The following is a 25,940-nucleotide window of genomic DNA, read 5'->3' as shown; positions in this document are numbered from 1 at the left end:
TGTATGTTTGAAAGAATAAAAGTTTAGTTAAGAGAGAAAATACTTGTCACATTTTGCTTCCTTGAAGTCTTTGGCACTGCTCCACTTCCTTCTGCATCGCAGTTTAGGAAGACTGAGATTAGCCTGACGGATCTACTCCTCTTTTCCTCCTTTAAGTGACCTTATTTAGGTGGAGTGGAAGGACTGGAGGGATCGTATTCCCATGGGGTTCTTTATTTGCCTTTAAAGTCCAATAACTTGAATGCTTTTCCTTAACCAATACTGTAAATATGCTTTTCCTGAAGCCTTTTTAAGTGGCTGTATAATATTTCATCCTGTAGGTTGGGTTACCAACCTTGGCAGTATTGACATTTTGAACCATTACTTATTTGTTATGGAGACTGTCCAGTGCCTTGTAGGATGTTTGGCAGCATCCCTGGCCTCTACTGACTAGATTCCAGTAACAACCCCCTGCCCTCCGTTGTGACAGTCAGAATGTCTCCAGACATCGTGAAATGTCCCCTGAGGGTCAGCATAATCCCCAGTGGAGAACCACTGCTGTAGATTTGCTCCATTCTTCTATTGACGGGAATGCAAGTTATTTTTCAGTTTACGTAACACTGTAGTGAACGTTATTGTACTCAAAGGTTTTTCTTTTTTGATTTGCTATCATGGCAAATTACTGATTTCCAAATATAGACCCATTTCTCTATTCCTGTTTTGTTACAGAGGGTTATTTTTTAATATGCTGATAGAGTCTATTTGTTGGTATTTTTAATATTTTAAAATAAGCAATTTTGCATGCAATTTGGGTCATTTCTTTAAGATAACGTCTCAGTAATAGAATCACTAGGCCAACAATCCAAACCAAACCCATGGCCATCGAGTCGATTCCGATTCATAGTGACCTTACAGGACAGCACAGAACTGCGCCATAGGGTTTCCAAGGAGTGGCTGGTGGATTCAAACTGCTGACCTTTTGGTTAGCAGCCTGAACTCTTAATTATTATATCATCTTGGTAATTTTAGGATGTATTTCTAAGTCACTGTAGCCTGATTGCCAGAATCACAGATGCAGAGATTTTTCCATAGCCAGCCTAATCCTTGCTTTAGCCGACACTTGTGTTTGGAATGAGGTATCTACTTAACTGAGGCTTACCTCTGACTTTTAATTTTTTAAATAAACCTTTAATTTTAGAATAATTTTAGAGTTAAAGTTACAAAGATAGTACGGCGAGTTCCCACATTCTCCTTAACCAGTTTCCTCTAATGTTATCTATTTGTCAAAACTAAGAAACCAACCCTGGCACTATCTTATTAACTGAACTTGAGACTTTTTCAGGTCTCACCAGTTTTTCCAGTCATGTCCTTTTCCAGTCCCAGGATTCAAACCAGGACACCACACTGCATTTAGTATTCTCCTTGCCTTTGGAGCATCCAAACACTTATATAACTATTTTTGACTTTAAAAAAACAAACAAAAAAAAATGCATTAGACACTAAAACCTAGCATTTAAGGATGCGAGCTGTAGGCTGGTTTGCTTTTACTTGAACCTGACTTGCCACGTAAGTTGTATAGTCCGGATACACTAGGTGTCTCAGTTTTCTCAGCTGTAAAATGAGACTATTGTGTCGTTAACCTTACTAAGTTATTAGAGTTAAATAATATAGTGCATATTAATCTGTTAGCCATAGTGTCTGGCATCTAGAACTCATACATATGTGTGTGTGCGTGCAAACCCTAGGTATTATTATTTTACTTTTTTAGTCAAAAGAACAGCATACTAGTTTTCAGAAACCCTTGGGAAGAAATCTTCTCCATGGGCCTAAGACACCCTTGACACCACCTCCTCCTTTTGATAGGAAGCAGATGGGTTTGACAGATTGTGCTATTCTTAAGCAAGGCTTGCCAAGGTCTGTGTGCCACTTCTGAGAAATGGCGTGCCAACTGTAGTGAGAGAATTTTGCTGTGTCTGGATATCCTTTGTTGAAATTTTATGACTTTCTCTAAAGATTTTTGGTCAAAGCTCTCTTTGGGAATTGTTTCCTTTTTTGAAACTTGTTTTTCTAAAAGGTAGTATTTAAATGAGTTAATGTTTGTAATAGCACTTAAAATAGTACCTGGCACATAAGCACTATAGGAATATTTGCTTAGCCCTCTGTGTTCCAAATAAGATCAAAGAATATCCTGATCAGGTGTTATAATAGTGCAGAACTAAATGAAATGATAGGCGGTAGGAGGGCCATTAACTCTATCAGATTAGTCCCCTGGTTGTCTCTGCAGCACCTTGCTTTCACACCAAGTGTCTCTGCAGTCTGCCCCATCATGTTGTTGAGACAGCTGAAGATTCCTGCCTTTGAGCAAAGCGCTAGTGAAAGTTCGAGTCATACCTGGCATTTGTAATTATTAGGAAATAAAGGGAGAATAAAATTGTTTAAGCATTTTCTTTCTCTACATGTACTGCAATTTAAATTTCGTTGCAATTGAATGTATCCAAGTATGGTTGTTCAGGGAGAGGTGGTCATAATTTTGGTAGAACCAAGAGAGACAGCAGTAATTTTTTTTTTAAACTTCTTGTTATGGAAAATTTCAAATGTACACAAAGGGAGAGAGAATAGAATATTGAACTGCCATGCACCCATTACTCAATTTCAACAATTATTAACATAGACCCAATTAAAGATAGTATTTTTAAGTCTGGGTAAACGGCCATAACATTATTAGGCTTAACAGCAACCATTTTTATTTTTGTATGTTTTCTTTTATATGTGTAAATTTTACATTTTAAATAAGAGTACTGATATTTTTGTTTTTGTTGGTATTATGTTCTGCTATTTGCCTCTGCATATCTTTTTAAAAATCATAAGGGACAATGTTTATACAGCTTTTTACATTTTATTTTTCAGGTATTTAACTCTCCTGTCTGTATCTATCTTCCTTCTCTCCATCCTCCCAATCTATTTATATCAAACATTAATTAAAATTATGTAAATATGGTTTATGTATGAGTCATATAGAGTGCTAAGACCCTTTTTCCTTTCTCCCTAGTTAAAAATTGCCTTTTTTTTTTTTTTTTTTTTAACTCTTGTTTGTTCTTCCTTTTCCTGAATCGTCCGTTCTGGAGGGCAGCCTCTACCTACTTTATGTGGGACTGGTCACTAAGTAGGTCTGCTGCACAGGTGTCATCCATTCACCACCAACCTCAGAATCCCATTTGCTCCTGTTTTAAGTCCCTTGTCTTCCTCTTTCTTACACGCCAGTTTGGATGCGGCGTTCTCCTGTAACTGCTTAAGAAAGAGTGCTTTTTGAAGCCTTGCACACCTAAAAACTATTTATCCTTCTATTCATTTGATTGGTAGTTTGAATACAGAATTCTAGAATAGAAATAAATTTCCCTCAATCCTGAAGATATTATTCTGTTGTTTTCTGATTTCCCATATTGTTGAGAAATCTGGTGGCATTTTTATTCATATCCTTTGTATGTGATCTGTTTTTTCTCTGAAAGTTATTAGGATTTTTTTATTCCCAGGATGTTGAAATTTCACGATGAAATGCTTACATCTGGCTCTTTTTTTTAATTCATTATATTTTATAGTTCCTGAAATTCATGACTTTCTGGAAATTTCTTGAATTATTTTTGTTTTAGTTTGGTTTCTGTAGAGGAGAAAACCAGTGAGACGTATGGAGAGAAAGAGATCGAGATTTACTTCAAGGGATTTGCTCACACAATTGTGGGGCTGGCAGGTCCAAGATCCGTAGGTCAGGTAGCAGGTCAGAGACTTCGGCAGGCTTAGGTCCCAGGATCCATAGATCAGCAGCAGGCTGGACACTTCTGCAAGCTTATGTCCCAAGATATGTAGGTCAGGCAATGAGAAGAGTGCATGGGCAAAAGAGATAAAGCCTTGCCCTGGAACTGGTACCCTGAATTTGGACTTCTAGCTTCTTAAACTGTGAGAAAACAAATTTCGATTTGTTAAAGCCACCTACTTGTGGTATTTCTTTGATAGCAGCACTAAGAAACTAAGACAGAGTTTAGTACTGAGAAGTTGGGTAAATGTAGAAGGGGTTTTGGAATTGAATAATGAGTAGCATATGGAGGAATTTTGATGTGCTTGATAGTAAGGCCTTGGTTTTGTCTTGAAGAGACTGTTGGTAGAATGGTGGGCATTAAGGGCAATTCTAATGAGAAACAATTGAGAGCTATGGGTAAAGTGGCTGTTGCTGTGAAGAGAATGTGGCTAGAAATGTGGACGTTAAGTGTGCTTCTGGTGAGGCTTTAAAAGGAAATGGTGAGCATGTGATTGGACACTGGAGGGAAGACGATGCTTTTTAGGCAGTGGCAAAGAACTTGTGTGAATTACATTCTGATGTTTGGTGGAAGGTAGAACTTGTAAGTGATGAATTTGGCTGTTTGGCTGATGAGATTTCTAAGCAATATTTTAAAACAGGCAGTGTGGTTTCTCCTTGCCACTTAACAATAAAATGCGAGAGGAAAGAGACTTAAAATGAACTGTGCAAAAGGAAACCAGAACATAAAGATTTGGAAAATTCTCTTGTACAAAATAAAGAACTGTGCCCTGGAATAACTCACCAAGGCCTTGGCTACTCATACTCAGTCTTTTGTCCAAGAGATGAAGCCTGTGACTGATGGATCTAATTAATCACCACAACAGAGATTCTGTCAGCTTAGACTGAAAGGGACAGAGATGATACAAAATGAAGAAATGATGCCTAAGCCAAACCAGACCCACTGCGGTCGAGTTGTTTCTGACTCATAGCGACCCTATAGGACAGAGTAGAACTACCCCATAGAGTTTCCGAGGAGCGCCTGGCAGATTTGAACTGCCAGCCTCTTGGTTAGCAGCCGTAGCACTTAACCACTACCCCACCAGGGTTTCTGAAATGATGCCTGCTTCCTGGAATTCTACAGGCAGGAAATGGGCCAGTGGGGCAACATGGTTGCAAACATCTGTTCTGACATCAGAACTGTTGAAGGGACTGTGCTGGTCAGGGCTGCCTCCATTTCAAAGGTTGGAACCATTACTTTCCTTTAAAAAGGTAAAACCACCTCCTGAGACTCAATGACAACTAACAATAACAAATTTTAAAGAGTCAGATCTCCACCATCTGCCAGCACTAAGAAGTTAAGACAATTTTTTGATGATTTTCTCTTCTGTTTTTTTCTGGAATTGCTACTAGTTGAATCTTCTATTTTCTACATGGATTCTATAGTTTTCTTTTTCATTTTCTGTCTTTTACTTGTGTTTTTAATTCCAGTAGATAGTTATTTATGAAACATTTCTATGTCAGATAATTACTTCTGGAGTTTTTCTTGCCCTCTTATATATTTAACATATACATATAATAGTACATATCTTTGTGTATTTTGTGTACACCACCTGTGTATGTGCATATAGATAATGACATTTATATGCTTTAAAATGGAAAAGGCAGAAAATAGTATATAATGGAAAGTCTCTTTTTCATTCCAGTCTCCCAACCTCTTGATTTCTCTCTCTTCCAGCAAGTTTCCGGTTCTTATGTATACTTCAGAGATTATAAATTTTTGCTGCTTGTATTTATATGTTTGTACATATATACATATACGCACGCACACATATGTATATACTCATACACACACGTACTCCTCACTTATCGACATAGTTAGGTGCCAGAGACCATGTCATTATGCGAAAATGGAGGATGACCATATCAGATCACAAAATGGAGGATGACTACATCATTACATAACTGCCATCATAGCCAGTGTTATTCCAGCCTTACGTCTTGGTGTTCATTACTGACAGATGTGCATAGTTAATGTACAAAATAGTTGGATAGTAGATTTTTCACCTTTGTTGTAGATGCAGAATGTCAGGTGAGATAGTATGTGAGGAGTAGGTGTTATATATATATATATATATGTAAGCAAAACCATATATACTTTTGAAAAAATTTTTCTTTGAAAAATTGTAGGATATTATATTTCCACATCTTGTTTCTTCACTTAGCAATTTTTTATGAAACCGTTCCGTGTTAGTAGATGACTTCTTCATTCTCTTTTTTACTACTCTACAATATTTCATTGTTGGCAAGTATCGTTTTATCATTAAATATGTATCATAATTCATCCTAGTAAATAAAATAATCCATCTCCAATAAGGGATATTAAGATTGGTTGGTGTATTTTACTTTTGCCAACACTGCATAGTGAATAATCATTTCTTCCAGGCAGGAGTAAATCTGTAGGTGGATTCTTAGAATTTGGCTAAGAAGTATGTACAAATGTAATTTTGATAGATATTATCAAATTGTCTGTCACTGAAATTGTGCCAGGCTATACTGGTACCAGTAATACGAGTATTTTCTGCACGATCATGCCAAGAGTGTGATTTACCAAACCTTTGATCTTTACCAATCTGATATGTGAAAGATGATACCGCATTGTAATTTTCATTTCCATTTCCCTTTTGAATCTAAGATTGGACGTAGTTTACGATCCATTTGTGTTTTCTTTGTCCAGTTTTCTATAATAGTGGTCTTTTTCTTGCTGAATTATCGTTACTTGCCGTTGAGTCAGCTCCGTGACTTTATGTATAACAGAACAAAACTGCACTGCACGCTTAAAAAAATTTTTTTTTTGGTTGCCTTAAAAGCTGTCACTGGATCCCAAGTATCTACCAGACTACTGGCATGAGAATTCCACTCAGTGGCACCAAGTACTCTATGGGTGCTATGTCCATCCAGTATGGTCGAGCCGTACATACGAGACACTTACACAGTGTTGGCAGATGAAAGGCATTATTACTCATAGAAAGCAAACGATAACAGGAACAGATTGATGGTAAGCCAGCCACCCCCAACGTGTGCTCCACTTTGTGCTATAGGAGAGGGGCCCGCTTACGTCTCAGAGGGGACCTGCTTACTCTTCCCAAAAAACCGATGTCTGTTCTTAGATTGTTGGTCAGGCACGCTGTGGCTGAAGTGTCAGAAGGTGTGCTGTGTGTGGTGTAGGTGCTAGGTTCACCTCATCAGCTCAGATGTGGCATGGCTGCAGTCATTCTCTCTGTCTCTCGGTGGCCCCTTTCGCCTGGCTCTGCCCTCTTCACTGACTGGTCCAGCTCTCAACCAGCAGCTCTGGGCCAGCCCTGGGCCAGCCCCAGTTCTCAGAGCAAAAGTGTTTTGTGGGCGACCGCTGCACCAGGTCTCCCAGGCCTCTGCTGGCCTCACGCAGCCGCTCTGCTCTGCCACTGGGCCCCTCTCGGCCTCTCTTGGGCATTGGTGTTACTGGCTCAGTGTTCCTTTACGTATATACAGCTCTTTGATCTGGGTTTAGGAGATTCTCAGCTCAGGGAGCTCATGTCCAAAGGGTGCAGTCCCTTCCAGGCTCTTTTTATGAGGAGGTCCCTAAAACCGCTGTGGTATTGGCCATTTATATAGGAAAATTCCTTGCCAATTTCAGGGTAAGGGCTTTCCTACCAGGTTCGAACCTTGATCAGTCCTCATAGGCATCCTGCAAATCCAGGGTCAGAAAGGCCACATAAAGGATCCATTGCACCCCAGAAACGTTGCCCGGTCACATGCCGTCTTCACGTCCTTTGGTATGTTTGAGTGCATTGCGGTGACCATTTTGTCAGTCCATCTCACGGAGGGTTTTCCTTGTTTTGCTGACTCTACTTTACCATGCCTGATGTTCTTTTCTAGTGATCGGTCTTTCCTGGTGATGTGTCCAAAGTAAGCAAGCAGAAGTTTTGCCATCTTCACTTCTAAGGAAAACTCTGACTGTATTTCTTCTAAGACTGATTTGTTCATTTTTCTGTAAGTCCATAATATATTCAGTATTCTTTGCCAGCACCACTATTCAAAGGCATTAATTGTTCTGTCTTCCTTTTTCATTGTCCAATTTTCACATGTATGTGAGATGACTAAAAAAGACCGCAGCTGCTTTTTAACAACTTTAAAGATTTAAAGCAGTTTTTAAATAGGTTTTATTAAAAACTTTAAAGCAGATTTGTCCAGTGCAATACAATATTTGATTTCTTGACAGCTGTATCCGTGGACGTCAATGTTGATCCATGTAGAATGAAATTATTGACAGCTTCAGTTTTTTTCTCCATTTATTATGATGTTTATTGGTCCAGTTGTTACGATTTTTGTTTTCTTCATTTTCAGGCGTAAGCCGTGGTGAAGATTGTGGTCCTTGACCTTCCTCAGTGCTTCAAGTCCCGTTCACTTTCGGCAAGCAAGGTTGTGTCATCTATGTGTTGTGGGTTCTTAATGAGACTTCCTTCAGTCCCGATGCTGAGTTATTGATACAGTCCAGCTTCTCATTAGGGAAATTAGCTTGTGATCTGAAGTGCAACTCCTAGTTCTTTTCAAATAATGTGCTGTTGCTTTACTTGATACTTTTTTTTTTAATTAAACATATACATTTAAATAGTTTAAAGAAGCAGTTAGTTCTATAAGCTTTGTTAAGAAAAATTGAGTTCCCCAGAAGTAACCATTTTGAACTCTTACAGTTGATTCTTTTGGAATTTATCTTCACAAATTCAAATGATGTACTTCAACTGCTACTTCCTGATTTTTCAGTTTTGTTTGGGATAGGAAATATTTATTGATCTCCCATTATGCAAGTGAGATTTTGCTCTTTGTCTACACGTTCCTCCCCCCTAGCTTGCTGTCCGTCCTCACCCTTTCAAGATGGGATTACTTTTTAACTCTTGTATAACTTTTTGTTTTCTCTAAAGTTAATAACTTTTGTTCAATGTTTGATGTACTAGTCACTAATTCAATCCCAAAATATCCCCCTAGTCCAGACCAGTGCCATTCTTATTTTTGAGTTTTTGTACGAAAGCTTTTTCCGCCTCTGAAAGCTTATCAGCTCTTCTCCCTATTGCTGGTGTCCTGAAATTTTGGCTACTGTGCTTCGGTATATGTCTGTTTTCATCTGTCATGCTTGCCAAAGGGTGGGCCTTTTTAATCCTGAAACTTAGGCCCTTCACTTTGCGACTTTTCTTAAGATTATTTTTTGAAATTATTTTTTTGCTCTAGCTTGCCATGTATTTTGGCTTTTGAAGCTCCTGTGCTGCTCATCTCCCAGTTTACCATCTCTGTTTTGTACTCTAATATCTGGGAGTTTTTTTTTCAAATTTTATTTTCCCAACTTTCTCTTCTACAATTATATTTTTACTTTTCAAGAGCTCTTTTGTTCTCTGAATGTTCTTTTTTTCCTTTTCATAGCATCCTCTTATCTAATGGATTCAAAAACTTATCTTTCTGAAAGGACTTTTCGTGCTTGCTTTCTTCTTTACTCCCTTCTTTCCTTAAAAATTCTTCTCTTTCTCTTCCAGGAAGCCCTTTTCTGCTTGCTTTGGTCTCTGTCTTTGATATTAGGAAAATTCTTCCATGTCTGACCATGGACTACCCACCTATATTTAAAAAAAAAAAAATTTTTTTTTTTTTAGTTTTAAATTTTAAAGTGGGTATTAAATAGCTAATTGAAGCGCTGTGCCTGTCAGTGGGATTTGTTGGCCAGGGGGTTTACTACAGGGTGATTTAGCTGGGCCTCTTTTTTGGGGGAGGGAGGGGACCTCCAGTGTTAGTACTTTTCAATCTTTCACCTAGACCTGGTGAGATTCTCTCAACTCTTCTCATTTTTTGTTTGTTATTAGGTGCTGTTGAGTTGATACTTGACTCATAGCAACCCAGTATGATAGAGTAGAACTGTCCCGTATGATTTCCTAGGCTGTAATCTTTACTGAAGCAGATCACCAGGTCTTCCCTGTGGAGCCATTGGCAGGATTCAAACTGCCAACCTTTTGGTTAGTGTTTAACTATTGGGCCACCAGGGCCACCAGGGCTTCTTAGAGGGTATAAATCTGGTTTGCCAATATTTAGAGAGCTGAGTGCCTGAAAAGGATAGTATATGTAACAGTAAGTACATAAACTTAATTCCATATTTTAAGTTTAGCCTTTTGCCCTCATCTTTGCATGATGTTCACAGTTCAGAGGCCCTGTTTTACCTTCTTCAGAAAATAAGCCTTTAGGGAATAAAGGAGCAGCATTCATTTGTTGTCATTAGGTGCTGTCCAGTCAGTTCCGACCCATACTGACCCTGTATACAAGAGGGTGTGCCACTGTGTGCCCAGTCCTGTGCCATCTTCACAACCTTTTGCTGTGTTTGAGCCCGTTGTTGCAGCCACTGTGTCAGTCCATCTCGTTAAGCATCATCTTCTTTTTCTCTGACCCACTACTTTACCAAGTGTAATGTTCTTCTGTAGGGACTGGTGCCCTGCTGATAAATGTCCAGAGTACGTAGGATTGAAGTTGTGTCATCCTTGCTTCTAAGGAGCATTCTGGCTGTGCTTTTTTCAAAACAGATTTGTTTGTACTTCTGGCAGTCCCAGGTAGATTCAGTATTCTTCACCAGCACCAAATTCAAAAATATAAGTTCTTTAACCTTATTACGCATTCACTTAGCCAAGCTGAATTGCTGAGGTGAGTTGAGGGAGGGGAGATCTACTTTTTAAACAGACTTTCAATCTGCATTTAGCCCCAGTTTCACTTCCACTTCTAGAAAAAAAAACAGAGGTGCCCCTAAAAGCTGAGCCTTTTGGTGTGGTCAGGCAGTTTAAGCCAGGCTGCTTCTTGCTTTCCTCACAACTTGTTTAGTATTCCGCTAAGTCAGTTAGTACTGGTTCTTCTGCTTTCTGGCCTCCAAAATTCAGTTCTATTGTCTCCTCTCTCATTTTTATTTTTGAGGATTTAAATATTCCCTTTTTCATAGTGTACTGGGATTTTCAGACACATAAGAGACAAATACGTTCAGCCTTTCATTTTGACCGATGCATCTTTAGGTATTTTAGCTCATTTAGAGGTAAGCTTGGATTAGGTAAAACTTAAATGATTCTGGGCCTTTAGGTTGACTGTTTTTCTTCTGTTTTTGCTGTTAAGTTACTTGAGAATCTGATTTACTTTGATCCCCTCTAAGAAAAAATGTATATAATAGATAGGTAGGTAGGTAGATAGATGCCTTCGAGTCAACTCTGACTCATGGTGATCCCATGTACCACAGAATGAAAAGCTGGATTTTTGTTTAAGCCAAGGTTTACTTAAGCCAACGTCTCCCCTTAGGGAGATTCTACTCCTTATTCCCACTGCTCTCTAATACCTGCTTCAGGGAGGTGGAGAATATTCAGTTTTACCTTTGATACCTTATCTTGACATGGGCATGAGACTTTTTCCCCTTAATTTCAAGTAAGATATTTGAGACAAGGTAAGAATCTCTAAACTTTTTCGAAGGGTAGAGGACATCCAAAGGGAAGTAAACGTAAAGCATAGTAATCAAATACATAATATCATTTGTGCCTTGTATTCTGAGCATAGCTTCTTCATATAGTATAGCTCCTGGACTACCTGCATGTGGCGGATACCGTTTTAGCATCCATTGACCTAGATCTCATTCCTAGATGATCCCCCCCCCCGCCCGCAAGTCTTGATCTAAAAGAATAAAGTCCTTACACCACACTGAAGTGATGAGTTGTTTTTGCCTTAGGCCTTTGTCTTTCCAGTATGGTAGAAGGAATGTTCTTCCACCCCAGCTCTAGAGAAGTGTGGCCTTATGGTAAAGGCCAGATAGCAAATACCACATTTAGCGGGGAGGGAAGTGTTGCTTTGTTGAATCATATCACTCGATCTTTTTTTTTTTTTTTAATCATCAAACATTTATTCAGTACTTGTTTTGGCAGGGACCCAAACATAAATTACTATTTGGGAATACGTAGGGCATCCTCAGAGGGTCATCAGTTATGCAGAGTAGCATGTGCTGAGCGTTAATGGAGGATGAAGAAGTAAATGGTAATGACGTTCACTAGAAGGAACATCTGGAGAGGATTTCTGGAGAAGGTAAGACCTGAACCTGGCTCTTCAGGAAGGATATATCACTTAGCAGAGCTGGAAGATAGTTAAGGAGAGAGGGCATAGTTCAAAAAGAAATAAATGTGCACATCCTGCTAGACAAAAATAGTTCTTCTGTTGATTTTGGGTCACAGTAGCAGTTACTATAAATGCTTAGTACAATAAATTTTTTTTCACTTTTATATGTATAAGTGACTTCCTATTTTGAAAAATATCAAACTATTCTCTGATGACCTGTTGACTGTTTTCTACTGTGCTGTCAATTTAGTTCATAAATGAGATATATGGTTGGGCTTGATTGTAAACCGAGGGCAGTCTCATGGTGAGGATGCCCCACTCACGATGTGATTGGTGAGAATAAATCAGCCACATCTTTGCTGACAGAGGCAAGGGGCTTGAAACTGTAAGTTTAAATTCAAAATAAGTTTTTATTTTAAACAAGGCTTCATATTATTTTTGTTGTTCTTTTTCAGAGAATTTACTGTCATAGTCACAGTATTAACAGAATACACTATATTTAATGTTTTTAGGAAGAATAGACAATTTTTCCATTGAATTTTGGTCTTTTTTTTTTTTTTTTCTTTAAGTTGGAGATTAGCCTTTTATCTTCTCCAGCAACCAAGAACTTTAGATGAAATTCTATTGCCTAGATATGTTTCAGGGGAAAGAGAAAACATAGTTGCTTTCTAGTCTCTGTGATGTGGATCCATTTGACCTAAAGAGTAGAAATGAGTTTCTGAGGAAATTACTTAGCCTTTAAAAAATTGAGTGAGCTAAAGAAGGATTTAGGAATAAGGGAACCCGAAATGCTGCTTTATAGTCAGTTTTGCAAGTGTTTTAACAATCCAGTAGTGAGTGGTGTTAGTGTCTTCTGAATATGTACCTTTGTGTGTATTTGACCTTATTTTGGACATTGTAGCAGAATTTCAATTTTAGTATTTGTACCTTTTAGCTGTGTTTTGACTGCTCCCTCTTCAGAGTTAGCTTGTAAGCAAACTCGAGGATATCAGGGTTTTTTGTATGAAGGCCTGTTCTGGAGAAGAAGAGTTTAGACTGTAGAGACCTGTCTAAATTCTAGGGCCTCTAGAACTTTTCTTCCGGATTTGTTGTTCTCAAGGAAGAGCACAATTGTCCTCAGTTGGGTTTGCTTACTCTTAGGTTATGCTTGCCCAGGCAAGAAGGGAGTGAAATGTTGTTGAGTTCCCAAATCCGTGATTCCAAGATAAGTAGATAATGGACATCTCAGCAGGAAATAATGTTATTCTTAGAATATATTTCAGTACTAGTGCTTTGCCCCTCAAAACACATGTTAACAGCCAGATCCAATTAAGTGGAACCATGTAACTGTGCCTGTACTTTTCTAAGTCTTTGTATATGCTGCTTAATTCCTTCTTCTGCTCTCTCAGGTATCAGCTTGGTTTCTGCCTTTGAAAAAATTTTTAACTATGCAGGGCTTTTTTTGGCACCTCTTCTGGGCATACCTATACTTATTCCATGGTACGTCATATCACAGTGTGCTGTTATAACCTGTTTACTATTCTATGTCTTCCACCATAAGACTATGTAGTAGGTGCTCAGAAAATACTTGAATGAATGACTATTGTTATATGCATTTTTAATTTAATTGAAACATCAAAAGTATGTGTAATTTATTTTTGTGTTTTATGACACTGGTTATAAATGAAAAAAAAATTTTAAAAGAATTCAGTGCTATATGAACACTTGAAATCTTTTAAGTGATTTTTATAGTGTGATTGGGAGCTCCCTGGTTGGCACAAATGGTTTGTGCTCAACAACTAAACTAAAGGTTGATGGTTTGAACACCCCCCCCCCCCCAGTGACACCATGGAAGAAAAGCCTGGCGATCTGCTTCTGTAAAGATTACAGAGAAATCCTATGGAGCAGTTCTGCTCTGAAACACATGGGGTTATCATGAGTCTGAACTGACTTAAAGTAATCACTTAAAGTGATTTAAGTAAATTACTTAAATAAAAAATGGTCCTCAAGCTTTTCAGGTATAAAAAACCAAAACCAAACCCATTGCCGTTGAGTCGATTCTGACTTATAGCGATCCTATAGGACAGAGTAGAACTGCCCCATAGGGTTTCCAAGGCTGTAATCTTTACGGAAGCAGACTGCCACTTCCTGCTCCCACTTGCAGATATAAAAAAAAAACAAAAAAAACAAAACCCAAACCCGTTGCCATCGAGTTGATTCCAACTCATAGCGACCCTAGAGGACAGAGTAGAACTGCCTCCTGGGGTTTCTAAGGAGCGCCTGGTGAATTTGAACTGCCGACCTTTTGGTTAGCAGCCGAACTGAACTCTTAACCACTGTGCCACCAGGGTTTCCACTTTCAGATAAAAGGACCCCTGTTAAGGTATAATTTCTCAGATTGTTACTTCATAGTACAATTACTATATAATTTTTTTTTATTGATTAAAAGTAAATAGTAGGAAAGGAGGGCGAGAATGTTTTCACAACTCAGGTTAATCAATGTCACTGAATTGTACTTGTAGAAATTGTTGAATTGGCATATGTTCTGTGTATATTCTCAACAAAAACAAAAATAAATTATATATAAAAAAGTGAATAATAATATGCCCCTGTGTGTACAATAATGTGTTTTTCTTAAATAAGGCAATGGAAAAGGAGACACGTGTAGAGGACATTGTTTGTTCAGTCTTCAGACAATGCTTCCTGTGTACGTATTCTCAGCCTTGTAAAAACTCTGAAGCCCACAGAGTTGTATAGACCAGTGATCTCTAAAGTGGGTGTGCGGAACGATCTATTTGTGTTCATTTTAAAAACAACAACAACAACAAAAAACCCAGAACTTCTCTTTATTGTCTTTTGTCTTGGAAAAGGTGATTAAACTACTTTTAACATAGTAACTGACTTTGTCTTCTCCACCCTGGTAGTATGTCCAATGGTCTGGTAGAGTCTTCACTCCCTGATTTGTATTAATTGGTATATCATAGGAAACCCTGGTGGGGTAGCAGTTAAGAATTACAGCTGCTAACCAAAAGGCTGGCAGTTTGAATCCACCAGGCACTGCTTGGAAACCCTATGGGGGCAGTTCTACTCTGTCCTGTAGGGTCGCTGTGAGTCGGGCTATGAGTCGAGATCGACTGGACTACAACGGGTTTGGTATATCATATTGCAATTTACATGTGATTACATTGATTTTTAAATGATCTAATTTTAATTAAACTATCTTCAAAAAATGGATAAGTGACTGTAAAAGAGAATTATAAAATTCAGATTGAATGTAATTCTAATAAAGCACACATGGGTATACAACACAAAAAATGTTAGAATTGATAGGTCTCCTAATTCGAGTATGAGCTCTTATTATGGCATAAAAACTATGATATAAAAAAAATAGTCAGACCTAACAAATACGTCCTTGAGAAAATCTGAGGTTGTTAAGAAGACTGTTTGAAATAGGGGTCTGTATTTGCTATTAGAAGAACTGTAACCTTGCCTAAGTGTACTTGTATCTTGAAATAAAGCTAAATGATAGTAGGAAATCATAAAAAATTAGCAGAACACTTAAAAACTAAGCATTCTGCGGATAAAGAGTAACCTTTAGGAGTTTTTTCAGAGAGGTCTGATAAATCCATACAACTCTTACTCCAGTACTTTACAAAATTTCACTATGAATGTTTAGAAAGTCCTTTGAGGTTTCTCACTTAATAGTAAGACAAGAAAGCTGTACCTCTGGGAAAACCCTTGTTTTTCCCTACTTAGATCAAAATGACTGAAATAGTACATGAAACATATGGCAAAAAGTTAAAATGCATTCCTCCGTCAGCAAATGCCTTTGCAGTAGGCCTAGTAAACTTTGCTGATGTGAAGAAATCAGTGTCAGAACAGATAGACACAGTGTGGAAGATTTGCTTCGAGGCTGGTAAAAGTATAGGTATTTCTAACATACCTTACCCGGGGTGTTCATTCGCTCATTGTGTTTCAGTAATAAAGACTACTTTTTTGTGTGAATAGTAAAGCAAAGAGATGCTAGACAAATATTTATCACTAGAAAAGCAATTTTGATTTCAATACATGTTTTGGAAGTCTTTCTAAAATATGTTAGCATACTTGCCTCCTTTAGTATATTAAACAAGATGATGCACCGTTCTGAATATTCTCATTGTTCAGGCTCATATAAGATGAGGCTGGAGTTTATGTCAATCTTAGATTTATTGTTTAAGTGGAATTAAAAAAAAAATTCTTAACCAAGCTTATTATCTTGGCTTTTCTTTCTCCTAGAATAGTAGTTCTTAACCTTGGCTGGACCTTGAAATCACCAGAGATCCACTGCCGTCAAGTTGATTACGACTCAAAGTGACCCTATAGGACAGAGTGGAACTGCTCCACAGGGTATCCAAGGAGCACCTGGTGGATTTGAACTGCCAACCTGTTGGTTAGCAGCTGTAGCTCTTGACCACTATGCCACCAGCGTTTCTGAAATCATCAGAGGGGCTTTTAAAAAACTGCAGATATCTGTGTTCCGCTCTTAGAGATTCTGATTTGATTGTCTGGTGATTCTAAGGTACTAGGATTAAGAAACCACTGCGCTAAAAGAGGAAACCCTGGTGGCATGGTGGTTAAGTGCTACGGCTGCTAACTAAAGGGTCAGCAGTTCGAATCTACCAGGCGCTCCTTGGAAACTCTATGGGGCAGTTCTACTCTGTCCTATAGGGTCGCTATGAGTCGGAATCGACTTGACGGCACTGGGTTTTGGGTATGCTAAAAGAAAGATGCACGGGGAAAATTTCTTTTGTTTTGCATTTCAATAAATTAGGATGTTACTGTAATTAAGAGGTAATATATATTGAGATAGGAATTACTAGAGAGTAGGTGGAATATTGTAGGTACATATTGTATTGAATTTAAACATTTAACACCTACAATTTTTTTTTTTCTTTCAGATTCATTACTAAACATGGGTGCCTTTTTGGATAAGCCCAAAACTGAGAAACATAATGCTCACGGTGCTGGGAATGGTTTACGCTACGGCCTGAGTAGCATGCAAGGATGGAGAGTGGAAATGGAAGACGCCCACACAGCTGTCGTGGGTATTCCTCACGGCTTGGAAGACTGGTCATTTTTTGCTGTTTATGATGGTCATGCCGGATCCCGAGTGGCAAATTACTGCTCCACGCATTTATTAGAACACATTACTAATAATGAAGACTTTAGGGCAGCGGGAAAATCAGGATCTGCTTTTGAGCCTTCAGTGGAAAATGTCAAGAATGGTATCAGAACTGGCTTCTTGAAAATTGATGAATACATGCGTAACTTTTCAGACCTCAGAAATGGGATGGATAGGAGTGGTTCAACGGCAGTGGGAGTTATGATTTCTCCTAAACATATTTACTTTATCAACTGTGGTGATTCACGTGCTGTGCTGTATAGGAATGGACAAGTCTGCTTTTCTACCCAGGATCACAAACCTTGCAATCCAAGGGAGAAGGAGCGAATCCAAAATGCAGGAGGCAGTGTCATGATACAGCGTGTTAATGGTTCATTAGCAGTGTCTCGTGCTCTGGGGGACTATGATTACAAGTGTGTCGATGGCAAGGGCCCAACAGAACAACTTGTTTCTCCAGAGCCTGAGGTTTACGAAATTTTAAGAGCAGAAGAGGATGAATTTATCATCTTGGCTTGCGATGGGATCTGGGATGTTATGAGTAACGAGGAGCTCTGTGAATTTGTTAAATCTAGGCTTGAGGTATCTGATGACCTGGAAAATGTGTGCAATTGGGTAGTGGATACTTGTTTACATAAGGTATGTACATTTTTTTGTTATAATTAAAATGCCCTGTTGATTTTGAATAGCATGGGTAAGTAAAATAAACAATCTTAAATTTAAAAAGAATTTTAGGGTTTGATTAGGGAAGACCTGTATATTTTCATATACTTTCTTCCCCAGAATTGGTTTTGCTGTTTCCTGCCATCCCTGTTCTCCCAAACCTTCTATTTGAAAATTAAGTTTAATGAGATTGTAGCATTTTTCGTTACTTAAGTACTTAATGGTTTGTTGGTATTCAGAATTATGGAGTTTGATTTAATTCCTCGACATTGGCAATAGCCTTCTTGTGCCTCTTGGGAAGCAGTTTGTTAAAATATGTATATAGTAGAATTCTGTACTAGATATACTAAAAGATCAATAAAAAAAAGATCAATAGCCACATAAAATATTGCAAGATATGCCAGAAACCTAGGCTAAGTATAGTTTTGCAATTTAGTTCCGAGCTTCCTAGCAGCCAAGACAGAAACTAAAGTGAAAGCATGAGTCGTGTATTTCTCATTGTCTCAGAAAAGAAGCTTTTCCTGGCAATAAAATCTACAAGAGACTTACACGTGACACTGTGTGTAAGTAATATTATATGACATGGTGAGTAATATGTAGTACTTTTGTAGAAGATAGAAAAATTCTTTTCCTCTATAGATTTTTTTTTTTAATCATTAACAATGAAAAAAAAAAATGTAATATTGTGAAAAATTCCTGTGGAACATTGAATTTTCTATGAGTCTTGATACAGTGATAGAAAAAAAAAATGCAGAGTGATTTGCACTTGGCTTTTATGTGTTTAAAATATTCAGTTGTTTACAGTAGGTTTTCTGACAGCACCTGCTATGTAGCAGTCAATTAAAATTTGAGTTATTTGGCCGGTGCCTGGAGTGTGCAAGTGTTTTATGGCTCTAGTTGAAAAGATACCAAGGCAAAACTGACTTTTTGCTATATGAGTCTGACTTATCTATCCTGTGTAGATGGAGAACCATTCTGTTTTCCCATCAGGTGAGTTGCTTTGGAAGCTACAAGTATAGCCAAAAATGTTTCTCAAGAAGGATCTTTAAAAAATACCTGTTGCTTTCGAGTCGATTCCAACTCATAGCAACCCTATATGATGAGTAGAACTGCCCCATAAGGTTTCCAGGGAGTGGCTGGTGGATTCAAACTACCTACCGACCTTTGGTTAGCAGCCAGGCTGTTAACCGCTGTGCCACCTGGAGGATCTTTGAGTCTATGCAAATGTCCAGATTTCGATGAAGGATGTACTACTTCTCCATAGGTTGCAAAGAGAGAGCTTCAAATAGAGCAATTTAAGAGCTGGTGTTACCATTGGACAGCTTTTTTCCTGAAAGGTTCTCGTGATGGTACCTCTGGCTCCTCTTAATTTTTTTTTTTTCCCACAAGAGTACTGTATCCTTTTACTTCTCAGGATGAGTTAAGTACAGAAGTACTGATCGTTGTCAGTGATCAGATTGCAAGTGGTATTAGAAATTTCTTTCTCCTTGGACTCTAAATGAGATGATTCTGACTAGTAGCTTTTTGAGATGCAAGCAGACATAAGTTGTTTTGCCCGACTATCAAATGAAAACAGCATTTTCTCCCTTCCATTATAACAATATATGCTTGTTAAAAAAAAAAAAATACCGAAAATATAAAGAAACCCTCAAAATTATGCTACCCACTCAGGTTGGCTTTCATTGTTTTGGGGTGTATCTTTCCAGTCTTATCTGCCGGTAAACGTGTACTTTCTTTAAACATTGTGCTTGGTATTCTGCAACCAGCTTTTTCATTCAGCAGTAATTTTGTAGTGAGATCTCCATGTCTGTAAGTATTGATCTATATAACTTTACTTGGCTGCATTGCATTCTATAGAATTAATGACATTTAGTTTTGAGGGATGTGGGTATTGGTGATTCAGCGATAGAATTCTTACCGTCCACGCTGTAGACCAAGGTTCTCTTCTTGGCGGGCACACCTCATGCACAACCATCACCTGTCGGCGAAGGGGATTGCATCTCGCTCTGATGCTGAATGGGTTTCAGCAAAGCTTCAGACTGAGACAGAGTAGGAAGAAAAATCTGGCGAACTACTTCTGAAAATCAACCAGTGAAAACCGTATGTATCACAACGGTCAGATCCACAACCCATCATGGAGATGGTGCAGGACTTGGCAGCTTTTCGTTCTGTTGCTCAGGGGGTCGCCCGGAGTCTGGCTTGACTCATTGCAGTTAACAACAACAGTTTTGAGAGAATTGCCAAAAGCCTATTAGGTCTGTAATTTGGAGTAAGGAAACAAGTTTGTAAAGTAGACAAGTGGATGAGTTTTCAGGAATTTTGACCCCACCTCTCTGACTAGTATTTAAATGAATCTGGTGATGTATCTTCACTGGATAGCTTTATCAGTTTAAGGTGATTAAGTATTCACTGTTGATGGTGTTAAAAAGTTTTAGATAGAGTTTTGGCCTCTCTGAAATGAGGAATGATAGTGTCAGGGATAAGAGGTTGGGGCGCATGAATCATTCAGTTTTAGTGGGAGTGGGTCATCACAGCTCCTCTGGAAGAAGCTGCCTTCAAACTGTACCAGTTTTCAGAAGCTAGTTAGCTATTTTGTATAGAAGCATAACAGACTTAGGAATTCTTTAACCACTGAAAGTTACTTATGGAATTAAGCCTTTCTGTTTCTGCTTTTTTAATGCCATAATTTTGTCGTTTCAGTTGTTTATAAGATCAAGGGATAGCAATATTACAAACAGAATGTATTTAAAATAGAAGGTAATTAATTTTAATTCCATCTGAAAGATTGAATTAAAAAAAAAGATTTAAAAATCCACATAAAGCATTGAGCCCAGTGCTTTACACGTGGCTTTGCTCCGTAGATGTTAGCTGTTTAAGGGGAGAGAGAGGAGATCCAGTCCTTGAATAGGTGTTTTCTGATAGGAGATTTAAATGAAGTCTTAACGTTTTCTCACACTTCTAACACTTGTCAAGCCTTAGCAGTTTACAGAGCACTTTGATTGGTTAGTTTATGGAATCTTGGTAGACTGTGATAATCATCATGGTCATAATCACAACCATATTGATAAGTTAATGCTTTCTGTGAGCCAGAGGCTGTTCTCAGCACTTTGCACATAGTTTAACTCATTTAGTTTTTACAACAACCGTGCCAGGTATAGCCAGCATCATTATTGTTGATGATGATAATTTTTCAGATATGTAGTTTAACAATATTAAGCTGTAAGTATGGATGACTCTGGTTAAGTGTTGTCCTATTTAAGTATTTAACTCTAGAGGAGAATGGTCCCTAAGAAAGCAGCCTTCTCATTTTATTGCCAAATTCATGGTGTTTAATGCCAACTAACTTAAGGTTGTATAGAATATGTAATTGATATTTGCATAGCCCTTCATAGCTTGTAAATCATGCTCATATTTTTTTTCAAACCTTATGGTAACCTGAGCTGAAGAAAATGAACTTTTTTATTTCCAGTATGCCAGTAAGGAAATAGAGGGTGTTGGACATTAAAAGATAGCCCTAAGTTATGTACTTGGTGAGTGTGGAAGCTGAGACTAGAATCCAAGTTTTCTGATTCACACTTGGTATTTCTGTTACCAATGTTTCCCAGAAGAGTTTGCTAAAGAATCTTTTTTTTGGTCTGAATTTTTTTTTCCCCAAGGGAAACGTTAAGACTCTTCTTCTTCTTTTTTTTTTTTCAATTAGTATTTTTTGTAACAAATGCAAAGATGTTTGAAGTAAAGTTGTTAGTCTTTATTTTCCTCATTTCTAGTCTCATCCCCCTTAGGTAAGCACTATTAACAGTTTGCTCTGTGAACTTCCAAATGTTTTTCTATGTTTATTCAACATACATAAGCATAAAAATAGAGCTTTCTTTCAAGACTTTTTTTCTTTGCTTGCATTTTACAGAAATGGGTAGTACTGTGCATGTTACCATACCGCTTTGTTTTTCTTATGTAAATTGTAAGTCAAGTCAATATTTCTTTAATTTATTCTTTTAAAATACTGATTTCCCTGAATTTAGTTTATATACCAGCTATCAGAAGTTTATGTTAGAACATGAGCTAGTACTCAATAGTTAGGTAAAAACGAAGGAAAATAATGATTTCTTTTCCAAAGGTACTATCAATGCAGATTTTTGATAACAACATGGAAAATGTGCTTATATATCCTTCAGAAATAACTGTTTAGCTCTGAACTTAGGTCCTTTCCAATGTAATGTTCAGAAAATGTAATCTCAAGTAATGCGAAAGTAGACGTAGAATGGGGCGCGTTCAGTGTTTTGAGGTTGCAGAAGGACTGATATAAAGCAGTGCAGTGTAATGCAGAGGTTCCCAACCTTTCTTGGTTCGTAGAGCCCTTAGTATCTCAGTGTTTTCACAGCACTACTTGACCAAACTTAGTAAGTAGATCCAAACAACTTAATGAGTGTATATGTACCAACAAAATTATACATATACATTGAAGAAAAAATACATTTTTATTCATTCTTTTAAAACCCAATTATTAGTGGGACGTGTGCATCAGCTGGGCATTGCATACCTTCTCAAACCTTGGAATCATTGGACATCACCACCCTCATTTCCTGTTTCACAGTTGATTTTTGCGGGGACTTTTTATCACTGCAGCCCCCAGAGTCTCAGCTTTGCAAAGATATATCATTGAGAGGAATGTAGCATTATTTAATGTTGAAACTGTGAGTTACCTTGAGCTAGGTTGAGCCAGTTTGCAGTGTCCACAGATGTTGACTATCTCTGTGTTTCCCCTTCATTTAAAGTAGCCCCCCCTGCTTCTGCGAGTGTGCTGTGGTATCCCAGAGCTTCTTGGTGCACTTTTTGCACATTGAGTTTAGTGTTAAGAACATAGGCTCTGGAACCAGAAAGCTGGGTTTTAAGTTCTGGTATGCCACTTAGTGTGAATTTGGGCAAAGCCTCAGTTTCTTCATATTTATAAAATAGGGATGATGTCTTCCTCATGGGATTGTTGGGACCAAAGCTCTTGGTGAGTTTTTGAACAGTATCTGCTTTACAGACCTCCATAAATTTTAGTTCTGTTGATGGTAGTTATGAAACAAAGAGGTAAATTTATATAAAGGAGAAGAAATATGGGCTGAAAGAATAAGGTAATGGTGGGAGAAGTGAATATTCTTTGAAAAAAAGTAATTATAGTCTTCATCTTTTCATGGATGGGTGCAACTGGTCTATTCTTCACCTTGGCTGTTGCTTTGGTAATCGTAGTATATGCCAGGGAAAGTGTTAAAAATTTTTTTGACTTAAAAAAAATGAAGAATATTGGTGGTTCACTTAGCAGATATTCTTTTACTTACTGACCATGGCAGTTATGAAGATTGTGCTCACAACCTAGTACCTATGCTAAGACTTGGTTCTGTGGCGCTGGCTACTTTAACCTATCTATTAACGTTCTCATTCCTTAACATGGTACTGCTGTACTGGTGTCAAGTAGCCAGTCTTTAAATATTTGAATAACTGCTTTAGTTCTCCAAGATGTGTCTTTTGTTTTTAAAACATGTTCATTTAATTCTCGGGACTTAATGAAAAGTGTATACTCAATCATGCAAGGATGATTTGTCTCTAGAAGACAATACACACAAAGGGGAGGGCCTTTTAAAAGCATACTTTGTGTTTGAAGAAAATGACCTTTATATAGAATAGAAGGAGCATCACTGAAGTCACAAATGCCCAAGATATAAATGTGAGTTATTTCCTTTAGATATCTTGGCGAGGGGTGGGGAGGAGTAAACTTCTCGAAACTATCTTTTGGTTTATCTTCCAACTGGTTAGATCTGTATTCTATAACTTATAAAATCTAATGGAAATTTTATATATATATATATATATATATATATATATATATATATATATATATATATATATATATAATGAAATTGATGAAGTTTTCATGTTATTGTTACCGAAATAGAAAATGGTTAGGAAAAACTAGATATCTAAAAATCTATGGTGTTAATTCTGCTTATTAATGAAACTGCTTTTTAAAAAATCATTAGTGTTATAGTAATGCTTGACTCTTGAATAAGATCCATGGTACAGTTTTAAATTTTTGTTTGACCTGAACTTCTATGGTAAATGCCTGATTCCTGTGCCATATATTGAATCCTTTTTTGTTGTTCAAAACTATACATCTTCATACACTATTTTTAATATTAAGCCATTATGGACTTTTTGGTGGGTTTCATGAAAGAATGAGATTAGTTTGGCCCAGTTTGGAAATTCTGATTTTCCAGGTATTGGGAATCTGATTGTAGACTCATGACAGTTCTTCCTATCAAAACGCTAGAGTCTGTGGATAGAGATACTTCTTTTGAAGGCTTCTTAGACTTAACCTCTACTGTTTTCGAACTTTGCTCCATTGACCTAGGAGATGGTGGCAGAAGTCCTCCAAGGTCTGCCTGTCCTTTTGGCTGCATGCTGGATTGTTTAATATGGGTTCTGGAAAGGTGGCAAGTCTGAACCAAGCAGTGCCTGCCTAGATTAGGCCGAAATAACCGGGTGTGTCCTTGGCTTCTTTCACTGGCACTGGCAAACCCCACTATCAGACAAAATAGCCTACCCTCCTCATTGACACAGTTTTCAGGGGTGGTAAACAGAAAAAAAATATCTGGGGAAAAAAAATCACTGTTTTTAGAAACGTAAAGTAATATGCCTATAGAAAAGTAAGAAGAAGATGTTTTTAATTTATTGCTCATAGTCTCATGGTAATAGAGAAGTAATATACTGTGCTTCCTTTAACATAGATCATTTATGAGGGTGTGGTTTAAAAGACAGCAGGAAAATATATCCTTAAAAATCAGCATTTTTAATTGTTCTCTAAAGACCCTGAAACTCTTCGTGATTCTGTACAACAGCCTGAAGTCTTTTCTTTGAAAGTTATACATCTGACCACGGTTGTATCTCAGCCTCCTAAGTTAAATGGCACTGTTTGATGCTGCATCCTCAGAACAGCTTCAGACTGAATGTTTTCTTTGCTTATAGTTTCACAGTTTAACTCGAGTACTGTGCTGATCTGCATTTTTTAGCTGTGTCTGAGATTTCAGGAGAGTTGTGATGGCATTGTTCTGATATGAGCTGATTAGGTAGAAAAAATTTGCACATGTGTTTGGGAGGGTAATTGTTGGGCTTAAGCCACTTTGGGAATATAGGAATAAGATTTTGAGTGGGAACCAGTTTAGGAGGTTTAATATATGTGAAGCTTTCTTCATTTTTCAGGCTTTGGAATGGTGGTGGATAAGAAGAATAGCTACACAGAATAAAAAATCCAAAAATATAGATCTTCCCATACCTAGAGACTTTGTTCTTCAGACTGTGCTTAAAATTGTTCTTTGGAATAAAAATTGTGTTGAATGTATACGTTTTAGGTGATTAAATACACTATAATTGCTTAAGGTAATTAACTCTTTAGAAGTAAATAATGGAAAGTTGGTAGAATATAAAATATAATTTTTTCATTTTCCTTCTTCAATATACAGGGAAGTCGAGATAACATGAGTATTGTGCTAGTTTGCTTTTCAAATGCCCCCAAGGTCTCAGATGAAGCGATGAAAAAAGATTCAGAGTTGGATAAGCACTTGGAATCAAGGGTGGAAGGTAAGAAAGGAGCTTTTTATTTAGAAGGAAAGATAAGTATTCTTCCATGTTTATCAAATAATTCTTTTCTAATTTCCTTAGAAAAAATGCAATTAAGTATTCCAAAACAAAGCCTAATATCCACACATCTATCTCCCTAAGATTTACTACCACATCTGTAGGGATTTACCAACAGAGAGAAGATGTACGCGGATTAAACCAACCAAGAGAAACGATTTGAAAATAGTCTGTTAAAGCTTGTGTTTTTTTTTTTTCCCCCTTTCTTTTCCTGATTACATTCCTAGTAGTAAGAAGGGAAGATTCTAGTGGAACTTGCCTCAGGGTATCATAAGCACTAAGTGCTGTATTTCATTCTCCTTTCCCAAGTTAATCCTTAGAATTTATTGCCATATGTGTTTTCATCTTACTGATAGAGTTAGCATTTGTGTTGCCAGAGATTATTGATTTTGCTTTTTTTTTAAAACTGTTTTGCAGTAATTTCAAACTTTGCAGGAAAGTTGCAAAAATATTACAGAGAGCTTCCACGTACATGTACCTGAGTTACCCATTTGTTTACATTATACTTCATTTGACCTTTCGATGTGCTTTCTATTATATACACGTACACTC

The 25,940-nt window shown here is 37.5% G+C and overlaps 1 protein-coding gene across 5 annotated transcripts in view; it reads left to right on the top strand.

Moving 5' to 3' along the window:
* The window catches only part of PPM1B (protein phosphatase, Mg2+/Mn2+ dependent 1B), an 86,303-nt gene that overhangs the window by 35,692 nt on the left and 24,671 nt on the right, over window positions 1–25,940 (top strand). For 3 of the 5 annotated variants that reach the window (XM_049870170.1, XM_049870166.1, XM_049870169.1), the window contains exons 2-3: window positions 16,831–17,690; window positions 25,214–25,331. In XM_049870170.1, the coding sequence (XP_049726127.1) occupies window positions 16,845–17,690; window positions 25,214–25,331 (964 nt within the window). In that variant the 5' untranslated portion in view covers window positions 16,831–16,844. Of the gene's footprint in view, window positions 1–6,143; window positions 7,799–8,152; window positions 8,228–16,830; window positions 17,691–25,213; window positions 25,332–25,940 lie in introns of those variants that run through there. The other 2 variants (XM_049870168.1, XM_049870167.1) reach the window with 2 other exon arrangements.

This window comes from Elephas maximus, chromosome 26 (assembly GCF_024166365.1).
Source record: "Elephas maximus indicus isolate mEleMax1 chromosome 26, mEleMax1 primary haplotype, whole genome shotgun sequence".
NCBI lineage: Eukaryota > Metazoa > Chordata > Mammalia > Proboscidea > Elephantidae > Elephas > Elephas maximus.
The sequence above is the reverse complement of the archived record's forward strand: the minus strand, read 5'-3'. Positions and strand labels throughout refer to the sequence as shown.